This window comes from Artemia franciscana, unplaced genomic scaffold, assembly GCF_032884065.1.
Source record: "Artemia franciscana unplaced genomic scaffold, ASM3288406v1 Scaffold_1268, whole genome shotgun sequence".
Taxonomy (NCBI): domain Eukaryota; kingdom Metazoa; phylum Arthropoda; class Branchiopoda; order Anostraca; family Artemiidae; genus Artemia; species Artemia franciscana.
Genome location: NW_027062778.1, coordinates 45,960 through 59,671, shown reverse-complemented (window position 1 = coordinate 59,671; position 13,712 = coordinate 45,960). Strand labels below are relative to the sequence as shown.

The 13,712-nt window shown below is 36.7% G+C and overlaps 1 protein-coding gene across 2 annotated transcripts in view; it reads left to right on the top strand.

The window, feature by feature from the left end:
* Window positions 1–13,712, top strand: part of LOC136042419 (uncharacterized) — a 148,126-nt gene that overhangs the window by 93,767 nt on the left and 40,647 nt on the right. The window contains exons 4-5 of one of the 2 annotated variants that reach the window (XM_065727393.1): window positions 696–837; window positions 6,994–7,185. In XM_065727393.1, coding sequence (XP_065583465.1) covers window positions 696–837; window positions 6,994–7,041 — 190 coding nt within the window. In that variant the 3' untranslated portion in view covers window positions 7,042–7,185. Of the gene's footprint in view, window positions 1–695; window positions 838–6,993; window positions 7,186–13,712 lie in introns of those variants that run through there. The other variant, XM_065727392.1, reaches the window with a different exon arrangement.

The following is a 13,712-nucleotide window of genomic DNA, read 5'->3' as shown; positions in this document are numbered from 1 at the left end:
ATTCTGCTTGGATCGCCAATTTATTTTTATCTTTCACTTTTTAAGCTCCTACTTATACGTTTTCATTCGAAACGAATATTGCAATGTGAACCAATATTTCTCTGAAAATTAAAACATTTCTTTGTGTCTGATGGTTGCCGTGTTAGAAACCCTATTTCTATGCAATATTTTTGGAATATATAACAATATTTGACAGAACAGCGCAGCTTTTTTTCGAATGTGTAACATATCGCGGATTTTTTAAGGGGAGACCGGGACAAGTTGCCCTGGGTGCCGTGACTAGGGAGGGCTTCGGATGAGTGGTGTCGTGGCTGGAAATTTTTTTTTCAGCCAGGAGAGGATGAAATAATTAGTTTTTCCCCGGACACTACCATCCCTAGAAACGGTCCTGCATTTGTTGACCTTTTAATGTAATTCTATAGTTTAATCACTATTCTTAAGAATGCAATCTTTTCTGTCTTACTAAAATTGAAAAAAAGTCTAGATTATTATTTTTAATAGATTTATCCAGGTTTAACTTATGTAAAATCTGTCTAAGTAGCTCTTTGATGCGATTATGATCCATTGAAGCGAAACAAAATTGCTAGTTAAAAAGAACTAGAATGTAATGATGATGCTTTTGAATTGAGGTTTTATGATGGGCAACATGCTATTGTTGCAAACTTTTGAAGTGAATATTACTCTTTTCTTTGAAGGGTTACCCACCAGCAGCCTCTGCACCAGGAACGGGGCCAACAGCCACTACGGGTCATGCATCTAATCCTGCGCCATACGGGGCTAGCGTGCCTCAGTATCCTGGACTGGACTCCTGGGCTGGAGGCTATCCTGCTCCTGTTGGTAAGTTGTGAAGTTTTCTGTTTTATCACAGTTTCTATGAAGAAAAGACCTATCAAAGTTCTCAGACGTTTCTTGGTTTTTCCTGAGCATTTCTGACAATATTCCCTTACTTTTTTTCTGTCAAAATATTTCTCCTATTAAATACGAGAAGACAAATGTGCTGTGAGAATGGACTAGGATTTGCCTTTTTTCCAGTATATGTTATGAAAAGTTTCGGTTTTTATTTTCAGCGATCAGTAATGATATTCTAAATACTGTACAGCGAAAGTTTTACAAGAGTATGAGATTTTTCCTTGGGAACGAGAAAACAACCACATTAAAACGGCAGAACAGCTATATACGAAACAATCCTACATACAGAAACAATCTTTATTAATAAAATTTTATTACAAATCTTGCTTAGTTTCGTCAGTTGGAGACTGGGGCTAAATTTTCAGAAATACATATTATGGGTCTTTTCATTGGAAAACGGCTTTTTTGTTATTTTCATAAAACAAAACTTGACCCCCCTCACTTTATTTTGAAAAAAAGATTCATTCTTGTTTTCCACCTTTAGCTTCTGTGGAATGGTGCCTCTAATATTGCTAAATGTTGTTAGCAATTTCAAGCAATTTGGCAGTGCAAAAAAAATATCAAAATTAATTTGTGCAGAAACATTTATCATTGGTTGTAATTTCGAACTCATGTTCTGTAAAGTGGGCTTCCATTACTAAAACAGAAAGACAGACAATGTAGCTACTCATACAGCAGCCAGTATGAATTATGTATCACATTTTGGGTCTCAACAGCCCTGCTCTTAAGACAAAAGAATGGCATCGTTTCTAACATTTTTATTTCCCTCTGAATCTCTTTAGTTTCCATTACTGAGTTCCAACTCATAAAAGCTAATGAAGAATCGTCGTAGACGAACTTTCATCTACCAGCATCAAGTCTTACGATAGGAATATTACGGTCTTACAATATGAATATTAAAAATATCTCCAAACTCTCTCGCCCCCTCATTAGCTAGGGGCACGTTAGTCAAGGTCTATTCGTAAAAATTCTTCACTTTTTTTTTGTTCGAAAACCTACTTTGGTTGCCACTTCCAGTTTGGCGTTAGTTCATTCTGACTCTCTGCCACAGATCATAGCATTCTGTTATGCTACGCTTGATCTGGTTAGGAAAGGGACGATGTAACACTTTAGTAACACTTGGGGTGGTCTGAGATTCAAACCTGAGACCTTTCGTACCCTAAGCCAGAATCATACCCCAAGACCACAAGCCATACTTAAAAAGAACAATCATTTGTTTTATCGACGAATAAAATTCTTGTCAACCATCTTGTTTGCACGCTCCCCCCCCTCCCAGAAGGTAGAATCGATGAAGTGACTATTTCCTATTTAATCTAGTCTGGTCCCTGATACGCCTGCCAAATTTCATCATTTTAGCTTATTTGGAAGTGTCCAAACTAGTACACCCTCCGCCCCACCTCTCCCAAAGAGAGCGGATTCGGTCCAGTTATGTCAATAACGTATTTAGGACATGTGCTTATTCTTCCCACCAGGCATAATCCCGATCTCTACTCTCTAAACGTTTTCCAAGATTTCCGGTCCCCCCCCCCAACTCCCCTAAATGTCAGTGGATTCGGTCGGGATTTAAAATAAGAGTTTTGAGACGCAAGGGTCTTCTAAATTTCAAATATCATTAAGAATTGATGACCCGTTCGTAAGTTAGAAATACATAATTTTTTCAAATTTTTCTGAATTAAAGTGAGAGCTCTGAGACACAAGGTCTTTCTAAATATTGAGTTTCATTAAGATCCAATCACCCGTTCGTAATATAAAAATATCTCATTCTTTCTAATTTTTCCGGATTACCGAATTATGTGCCCCCTAACTCTCCCAAAGAGAGCAGTTCCGATCCAGTTATGTCAATAATGTATCTAGGACATGTGCTTATTTTTCCCACCAAGTTTCAAACCGATTTCCTCAATCTAAGTGTTTCCCAGGATTTACAGTTATGTTCGGATTTTTTTTTTCTTGCACCCTAGGTGAAACCGAAAAATTTTACTAAAAAGGCCACTTTTTGCCCTCTTGAACGCTTTCACATATTCTTTCTGTTCAGATCAAACCCTCACTAGTTATGCATTAAAAAAAAAAAAATGAATTCAAGCTTTTCTGGCTCGTATCCTCTTATTAACTAGAGATATTTTTCCGAGTCGAGTGCGTATTATTTTGCTTTACAACCCTGTCCAAAAATGTAACTTGATAAGACAAGTGACATTGTAGTGTTTGCTCATTCAGTTACAGCCAAAATCTCCCAGGTCAACGCAAAACCCCACTCAGATCATCAGTAAATGGGCTACGGCAGCCGTGATCTACAAAGGCAGTTGGCGGTCTATTTAAATATTCCCCTTTGGATTTGCGGGTGACTAAGAGAAACAAGGTCACCAGCCGATTGAAAGAATCTCTGAGTACATAGGTTGAAGGTTTTTAATCTACAACTGCTATATAGCCTAGCCAATTCTCCACTGTTTTGGCATTATACTCCATTAAAAGGCAATGCTTAAAAATAAACTTAATACTCGTTTACCTAAATTACCAAATAGATAATAAACGTCATAATATTCCATGCTTTAGCTTTTTTTTTATTTTCGCTTATCTTCACAAATTAAGTTCTAGTTGTGACATAAGTTTTTTCAAGGCAACTGAAAATATGCAATCCATGAGTTTCCAACCTTCGTTTGAAAATAATATCCAAATTTCCTTAAAGATTCTTATTTTATCCAAGATTCCCCCAAGTCCTTATATTTACAATAAGTGTCCTTAAAAGAAGCAATTTCGTCTGAAATAAGACAGCCTCCTAAAAAGGGGAAGACCAGAATCTAGAGAAAATCTATTGGTTAAGTTGCCTAAGGCTACGTTCAGATCCTGGACTCAGCCATGGACCGAGTACCAAAGTCTTTGAATCTACAAAGTAATTGGTCAAAATCTTGGATCTGACCTGGGCTAACAACGTTGAACAATGAAACTTGATCCAAGACTAAGTTCGGTGTCTGAACACAGCCAGGATTAAAAACAAACCTGGACAATTTTCAGGTGACTCGGCACCGCTATCTGCGCAGTCGCTTTGCCATCACATAGCCATGATTGTGCTATGGAATGTCCATCACCACAGTCGAATTCATGAGTTGAACATTCAGCTGGAATGAAAATTCATGGTTAGAATGTCAAGTAGGTTATCAATGTCAAAACACTAGCCTAGTATAAAATGCGTCTCAAAAAGAAAAAGTGCAATCATGATTTTAAACCAAAAGTAGGTATTAGTATCTATAACGGTTAGAGACTCAATAGCTCCACAAACAAATATATATATATATATATATATATATATATATATATATATATATATATATATATATATATATATATATATATATATATATATATATATATATATATATATATATATATATATATATATATATAGTGATATTGGATCCAGTGACCTCAGGGGAGTTGGAGGGGGAAACCTAAAATCTTGGAAAACGCTTAGAGTAGAGGGATCGTTATGAAACTTGGTGGGGAAAATAACTACAAGTCCTAGATACGTGTTTGACATAACCGGAATGAATCCGACCCCATAGTCAGATGACTATGAGCTAAGAGCCAACTATTGCTTAAAACTCCCCTATATGTCTCACAATTGGTATCGGCCTTTTGGTTTCAGCGTGTACCTTAATACTGAAGTTGTCAACCCCTTTTAATTTTCAAACTGGTATATCTCATGAAGGAATTATTCTACCAAAAAATGAATGAAATATGCTTTGATCAGCTCAACTTCCAAACTGGTATATCCCATGAAGGAATTTTTCTACCAAAAAATGGATTTTTTGCCAGAAGAAAGATCACAGATGCGTGTTTATTCGTTTTGTTTTTTCTTAGAGGTGATCATATCTACCCAGTGGTCCTAGAATGTTGCGAGAGGAGAAATTCGAACGGAAATTAAAAGTTCTAGTGCCATTTTTAAGTGACCGAAAAAATTGGAGAGCAACTAGGCCCCCTTCCATGCTCATTTTTGCCCGAAGTCACTGGATCAAAATTTTGAGATAGCCATTTTGTTCAACATAGTCGAAAAATCTAATAACGGTGTATTTGAGGTTGACCTAATCTCCCACGGTCCCCCGGGGATGGGCTGCAAGTTATGAACTTTGCCCATTGTTTATATATATAGTATTGGTTATTGGGAAGTATACAGAAATTTTCTGGGGGAATTTTTTCTGGTGGGGGTCGAGCTGGATTTCCGAGCATTATTTAAAAAACAATCAGAAATTAAATAAAAAAAAATTCATCTGAAAGTAAGGAGCAGTATTAAAAATCTAAACGAACAGAAATTATTGCATATGTGCGGGGATTTGCCCCCTCGTCAATATCTTGCTCTTTACACCTAGGTATTTTAGTAATTTAAAAAGAGCTATTTATTCTAATTAAACGGCCTTTGGGATTCGCAGGGCATTCTCATAGAATTGCTAGAATTGGAACAAAATTCTAACTTTAGTTTAAAGAGTGGGGTATTGACGATGGGGCAAACCCCCTCATACTACGTATATGAGAGAGTTTCTTTTTTCGTCAGTACCTCGCTCTTTACGCTCAAGTTAGAATTTTGTTAGATAATAGCCGATATAAACAACAATTTGTTTGTGTTGTTTGTCGCCAATCTTAGCATTTAATATTATCTTAACCAGCTTCTTAACTATGATTTTTATGTGATGACAAACCATAGATATTGTATATTTTCACTTGTGGTTGGTATTAAATAAGAAAACAAGTTTTTTCCAACTGAAAGTAAGGAACAATATTAATACTTAAAACCAACATAAATTATTACGTATACGAGGGGGTTGTCCCCTTCCCAGTACCTTAGTCTTTACGCTAATGTCTGACTTTTTGTTCCAGTTATTTAAGAATGACTCCTGACACACAAGGACCGTTTAATTAGAACAATATGCTTTTCACAAATTCACGAACATTTTAGCGTAATGAGCGAGGTATCGAGGAAGAGGCAACTTCATATACGGAATATCAACTAAAAGAAAAATCTGAGAAAATTGTGGTTCAAACAGCTCGTGGTAACAAACTGTAAACAAGGAGCGACCCGGCTCAATAGTAACCGAAACTCTAAGAAACTGTTTAAAAAAAAGATTTTACTACCAATAGATATATTAAAAGAATTGGCTTTTATGCTGATTTAAATTATATATATTTCATTAGGTTTATTCTTACCGATCAAAGGTTACGAACCTGAGATAACGTTCCTGATTTTTGAAACTATGGGGAAACACCCCCTAAAAGTCAAGCGATCTTAATGAAAATCACACCATCAGATTCAGTGTGTAAGAGAATCTTACTGCATAGGTTTCAAGCTCCTGTCTGCAAAAATGTAGAATTTTATATTTTTAGCCAAGAGAAAGGTCACGGATGCATGTTTATTTCTTTTTTTTGTTTTTTTCCCCGGGGGTGATTGAATCAAGCCAGTAGCTCTAGAATGTCAGAAGAGGGCTTATTTAAACGGAAATTAAAAGTTCTTGTGCCCTTTTTAAGTGACCGAAAAAATTGGAGGGCAACTAAGCCATTTCCCCCGTCACTTTTTTCCGAAAATCGTCCGACCAAAATTTTGAGATAGCCATTTTTTTTATTATTTATTAAAGCCCCAATAACTATGCTTTTAGGTATAACATGACACCCCCACCCAAATCCCCAGGGGAAAGGTCTTTAAGTTATAGAATTTGCCCATTGTTTATGCATTGTAATTGCTTTTAGGATGCATGCATACATTTTCGGATGGGGGGGGGGGCAAATTTTCTACTTGGGGTTGTTCCACGATTGAATTTTCCATGGGGATGGAAGTTTCCAGGGAGTGAACTTATGAGAGGAAATAATACACTGCAGGAATTTGCCAGAGTTATTATAAAACATTCTTTTTATTTGTCTGGCTTTCTCTTTTCCGTCTCAATTTTACGCATGAAGTGGTTAAGAATAATTGTCCGGGGTAAGTTATCACCGGGATTGAATTGTCTAGAGGATTTGATTACATTGATTCCATGGCTTTTTCTACAATTAGCCATGACTTGATGCCCACAACTATTCTATTTTAATTCAAAGCCTTTAATTCCAAAGGAATTCAGAGCCATGATGATGATCATGATTATTGTGAGAGTGAATTAACAAAAATGAGTGTCCAACATAAGCAAGAGTTAGTATTTTGGATCAAGAGATGGATAAAATGAGGAGGTTACAGGTAAAGCTTCCCTTTTAAGTCACATATATGTCGTGAATAGTATTTGTGTCTTTCTCCCCTGAGAATTGTCTGTGTACCCATCAGTTTACTTACAAATAGGGAGGGGAGGGGGGGGGGTAAATACGTTTTAAATATCTAAGTCCTTCGTCGCCCAGTGGTTGGACAACCTACAGCCATCCTGTAAACAGCCATCAATTATATGTCTGTGATGGGAAAAAATTAGGGAATTTTTAGTTGAGCACGGTCGTCTGAATTGCTTTTTATGGCACTTGGTATTTGCCAAGTGACATATAGCGATCGCAAATTATGTCGGTCTGTCGGTCTATCCCGGTTTTGCTAGTTCAGGCACTTCCAGATAAACTAGAACGGTAAAATCTGGCAGGCGTATCAGCGACTAAACCAGATTATGTTAAAATTCATCGTTTCCCCGATTCGATCATCTGGGAGGGGGGAGTGGGGGGACGGTTAACTCGGAAAAATTAGAAAAAAGAAGTATTTTAAACTTACGAACGGGTGATCAAATCTTAAAGAAATTTGACATTTAGAAGGATATTATCTCTCAGAGTTCTTAATTTAAACCCCGACAGGATCTGGTGACATTGGAGGGGAGCTGGAGGGGGAAACCTAAAATTTTGGAAAACCCTTAGAGTGGAGGGATCGGGATGAAACTTGGTGGGAAAAATAAGCACAAATCTGAGATACGTGATTGACATAACCGGAACAGATGCATTGTCTTTGAGGAAGTTGGGGGGAGGGTTAATTCTGAAAAATTAGAAAAAATGAGTTATTTTTAACTTACGAAGGAGTGATGAAGGACCTCGTAACTCAGATGTCTTATTTTAAATCCCGATCGGATCCAGTGTCATTGGGGGGAGTTGAGGGGGGACCGAAAATCTTGGAAAACGATTAGAGTGGAGAAATCGGGATGAAACTTGATGGGAAGAATAAGCACAAATTCTAGATACGTGATTGAAATAAATGGAACGGATCCGCTCAACTCGGGGGAGTTGAGGGGGGTTTCCAGTGCTTTAGCGAGATCGGTGCTTCTGGACGTGCTAGGATGATGGAAATCGGTGGGCGTGTGAGGGAACTGCACAAATTGAATTGATAACAGTCGTTTCCCCGATTTGACCACCTGAGGGGCTGAAGGGAGAAGAAAAATCAGAAGAAATAAGGTATTTTTAACTTACGACTGGGTGATCGGACCTTAATGAATATTGATATTTAGAAGGATCTGGTGTCTTAGAGATCTTATTTTAAATCCCGAGCGGCATTACGCCTCTGATTTCCCTTTGAAATCAATCCACTGATTCTTAGAATTTTGTTAGAGCTCATACCATATGAGCACTTGGCTCTTGGCTCTTCCAACCTCGTCACAAGTGCAATATGAGCTCTTAGCTCTTGTTTTAAAGTAAATCACTAGCATCCTTATAGTAAATATAGATATTACGTTGTTGCTTAGAACTGGATACCCATTTTCTTACAGTTACCGTTGTTGCAATCCTTTCCCCTTCTGACTTCGTTTTCCTTTGAGTTTTTCCAAATGTATTCACTTTATTAAACAGGGGACTAAAAATTTTAGCATGTATTTATTTTTTTCAACATTTTTTTATCAAGATTTTCTCAGTTAATTTCTTTATTTTTAGTATTTTTTTATATAAACCTAATAATTTTTTATTTATTTTAATATTCCCAAGCTTTTAACTATTTTTTTGTTTCTATTAGGCCTTATCCTTGTATTAATTCATTTTTCGTCTGATATTAACTATGCCTAGGCTGGGATCTCCAGCCCCCCACCCCTTAGCACCGCTGCACAATGCTAAGGAGATGCACATATAATCGGAACGTTGATCCTGAAGTAAAACGTGCTAAGGAAAAAGCCAAATTTTGGCTACGTATGTGGATATCATGTGACCGACCATCTTCCGGAACCGTTTTCTCTGTGAAACAAAAGTGTGAACTTGAATATAAGGCCAGTTTGAAGAGGGCACACTTGAATGCATGGCCAGGCCCCACCGATAAGGCCTCCTGGAATAAGGTTATTAATAGTGAGAAATGTTCCCCATCTACTCTATCTTGTCTCCAGCTAGCTAATTTTGTTGATCATTATAAGCGTGTGTTCAGTGTATTTAATAGTTTTCTTCAGTCTTTTCATTATAATCTGCTTAAACCGCTTTTACCATACCGTCTCCTGCAGGCTCATGTCCAGCCTGTAGCAATATCTGAAATTCGCCGGGCTTTAAGAAAAATCAAGCGTTCAAATAGCCTTGATGGTGACGGCCTTTCTTACCGATTTTTTGCTTATGATTGTCCTGCTCTACTTAACCATCTACAAATATTTTTCCAGTCTTGCCTAGCACAGTCGCTTGTTCCCGATAGTTTTCTTTGTGGTCGTGCAACGTCTATTCAAAAGCGAGGCAAGGACCCCACGTCATGTGTGAATTATCGTCCCATTACAGTATCGTGTTTCTTAAGTAAGTTGCTTGAACATTTGTTACTACCAGAAATTGTGTCGAATTGTGATTTTATGCCTTTTCAATTTGGTTTTTGGAAAAGTTTCGGTTGCTCCCATGCACATCATGTTTTAAGCCGACTCATGAAAGATGCCGTAAAAACTAAAAATGTTTTTATACTGTCTTACTGTTGATATTTCTGGAGCTTTCGACAATATTGTGCACTCTCAGGCTCTATTTTCCCTTGCGTCTTCAGTACTAAGTTTATTGTCTTCTTGGTATTCAAAGTCTAAAATTCAAGTTACCTGGAATGGCCAAATATCTGACCCGGTAAAAATTAATAAGGGAGTTCGGCAAGGTGCCGTATTGTCTCCTAGTATATTTAAATGCGTGCTTGCATCGTGCCTGCGTCCCCTTAGAAGTTCTGTTTTTTACGGTAATACTGGTTTGTCTTCTATTGCATATGCAGATGACGTTCTTCTTGTTGCCCGGACTTGCCGTGGGTTGCTTTCTAATTTTACTATATTAACCAATGAACTATCTAAGATTGGACTGTCAGTTAATGCGTCTAAATGCGAGTTTATTTGTTTTAATAGCTCTTATGCGGTCGCTCCATTCGTTACTGGGACTGCAGTTCTACCATGTTCTTCTTTAGTTAGTTGGCTTGGTCTGTATTTCGGCCCAACACTTTCCACTACCTGTTCATCCCTAGTGAATCAAGCCGTGAAAAACCTACGCTTCGCTTACGGAAAAATATCCCCAAACAAAAGCCGTTACAGCCGCAACGGTTTGTGCATGATTTATAACGCTTATTGCCCCCCTGTGCTTTTGTTTTTATCAGGCATGGCTCATCTGTTTCATAAGAAAGATCGACATACTCTACGTCCGGCTTATTTCAGATATTGCAAATTCCTCCTCCGGCTTCCTAGATGGCACCGAAACAAAAAAATAATTAATCGATTTGGTTTAATTGATGTGCCTTCTCGGATTCGGTCTTCCAGTGATGATTTATGTTAAAAGACTATCAACTTTATTCACGTTTATGACCCTCTGCAGCCTTTTTTCCATATTGCTGTTAATTAGTCGATGTTGTCTTTTGTTACTTTGAATTTTTTTTTCTTCGCTGTTTATCGTTTTTGTTTTTGTTTATTTATAATACTCCGCACTTTTGTGTTTTTTATGCTTTTACGGGTAATAAAGTTCATTCATTCATTCATTCATATCTATATTTTACTGTGAAGCAACGTCAAAATAGAACTAATGATCGTGGGCTAAGCTCCAAAATTATTTTGTAAACTACTTCTATTAAATATATTTTGATTTAGAATAAAAAATTGGTTTTATAATTCAATGATTGATAATTAAAAAACAGCGCTAGGTCTAGCATTGATTTTTTTTTTTCGTATAGAATCTAAACTCGGTATTTTCGTATTAGTTTATATAATTTTTCAAGGATAAATTATCAGCATCTTTAACAATTTGAAAGAAGTAACTAAATCTAAATTGTCTTACTGAAGTACGGAAAGGGTAGGCTCAAACCACTTAAACTACGCTCACAAGGTAATTATTTTAATTGTGAAAACAAATTTAAATACTCGGCTTTTTGTTTTAAGTAATTTAAAAGTCTTTTATGAAAGCTTACCCTTCATTTTTGACTTTCATTTTAGTTTTTAGACTAGCTCTGTGGAATGAACTTTTTGGGGGGGGATTCCCTTAAATTTTATTGGGCACGGTTTGCCTGGTTTTCATATATTGTCGAAAGAAAGTAAGCTATGTAAAAAGTAAAACCATTCATCTGATAAAATATACAGGGTTTTCATCAAAACCTTATGGATTACAAAATTCAGTCATCAAATGAACTACAGGTACACAGCAAAACCCAATCTAGCTTGACCTTTGTATGTATCATTAGATGGCTTAAAGACAAGCAGAACCTTCAAAATACTGCAGTAACAGCAAATTGAATTCAATACACCGAATTATGGTAGGCCTATAAGATATGCCAATCGTTATTTCATAATTAAACATTAAACAAAAAAAACGAGCTTTTTTTTAACTGAAAGTAAGGAGCGAACTTAAAACCTAAGACGAACAGAACTTTTTCCGTATATGAAAAGGACTTTCCCTTCTCCAATGCCTTGCTCTTGTGTCAGAGAGTCAAATTTGACTCCCTGTCACAACTCCAATTTTTAAAACAATAAAAACTTTAGGGTAAAGGGTGAGGCGATGAGGAGAGGATAGTCACTTTCATATTCGGAATGATTTCTGTTCGTTTTAGGCTTTAAGTTCGCTCCTTACTTTCAGTTATTTTTCTTATCTAATTTCTGAACGTTTTTCAACTAATGCTGGTTTGAATTCGGCTCACCTTACAAGAAAATTGAAATATATGAAGGGTGACCCCTTCCCCATTACCTTACTTTTTATGCTAAATCTGTTAGGACTTTTAAAAAAGCTTACTATTCTAGTTACAAAGTTTAAATTCTAATAAATTGTCAAATTGTAGCATAAAGAAGGAAGTATTGAGGAGGGGGGAACCCTTCCCGTATGGAATAATATCTGTTTATTTTTCAAATAATACCTTGCTCATCCTATATGAAAAATTCCCCTCCTCTTCACAAAAAACTCCTCTGTGGAAATCTCGTCCAGTGTTAAATGTGCCCCCCTTTAACATAAGCATAAAAATCCCAATTGGAAGATTTTGAGAAAAAAGCGGGGGAGGAGGCCTAGTTATCCTCCAATTTTTTGATTACTTAAAAAGGCAACTAGAACTTTTAATTTCTTATGAACGTTTTCATTGGTAAAAAATATACGTAACTTACGAATTAACTTATGTAACGAACTTCTATATTTGTATATTTTTATTACGTATATGAGGGGATTCACCCCCTCTTCAATACCTCGCTCTTTTCACTAAAGCTTAAATTTTTTCACTATTCCCTAAGAATGACCCCTGAATCACAAAGGCCGTAGAATAAAAAGCTGAAATTACTAAAAACGCTTTAGCGTAAAGAGCGAGGTATTACGAGGCGGTAAACCCTTACATGCGTAATAATTTCTGTTCGTTTTAAGTTTTAATGCTGCTCCTTACTTTCAGTTAAAAAAAGTTTTCATAATTATCTTTTCATTGTTTTTTCATAATAATGCTAGAAAATCCTGCGCCCTCTTCATTGAAATTCTCGTCTCCCATGACAAATTCTTCCGTGGAAAGTTCCTCCCACGTAACTCCCTCCCCAAACTTCACCCCCCAACCAAAAAAGTTCCCCTGAAAACTTCTTTACACTTCCCAATAACTATTACTATATGTGAACAATGGTCAAAGTATGTAACTTGCAGCCCATCCCAAGGGAATTGCGGGGGAGTAATTTGTCCCCAAAGACATATCTATTAGGTTTTTCAACTATGGCGAATAAAATGGCTATCTTGGAATTTTGATCCGGTGACTTTGGGGAACAAATGAGCGTGGGAGGGGGGCCTAGGTGCCCTCTAATTTTTTTAGTTTGCTTAAAAAGGGCACTAGAACTTTTAATTTTCCGTTAGAATGAGCCCTCTTGACATTCTAGGACCACTGAGTCGATACGATAACCCCTGGAAAAAAAATAAACACACATCCATGATCTGTCTTCTGGCGAAAATTCTGAAATTCCACATTTTTGTAGATAGGAGCTTGAAACTTCTACATTAGGGTTCTCTGGGTTGCTGCATCCGATGGTTTGATTTTATGTGTTTTAGGGGTTGTTTCTCCCTATTTTCTAAAATAAGGTAAATGTTCTCAGGCTCATTACTTTTGATGGGTAAGACTAGACTTGATGAAATTTATATATTTAAAATCAGCATTGAAGCACAATTCTTTTGTTTCAACTATTGGTATCAAAATTATATTTTTAGAATTTTGGTTACTATTGAACCGGGTCGCTCCTTACTACAGTTTGTTACCATGAACTGTTTGATTATGCTTGTGCCTCTGATGGAGGAGGCTTGATTTTAAACTGGCTCTGTGAAATAAAATTTTTTGGGGAATTCCCTTAAATTTCATTTGGCACGGTTTGGCTGGTATTCATATATGGTCTTGAGAAAGTAAGCAATGTAAATGTGTTCATTTTAAAGTCTCTGAGATCTCCGATTTTTTTTTTTTTTTTGTACAAAGA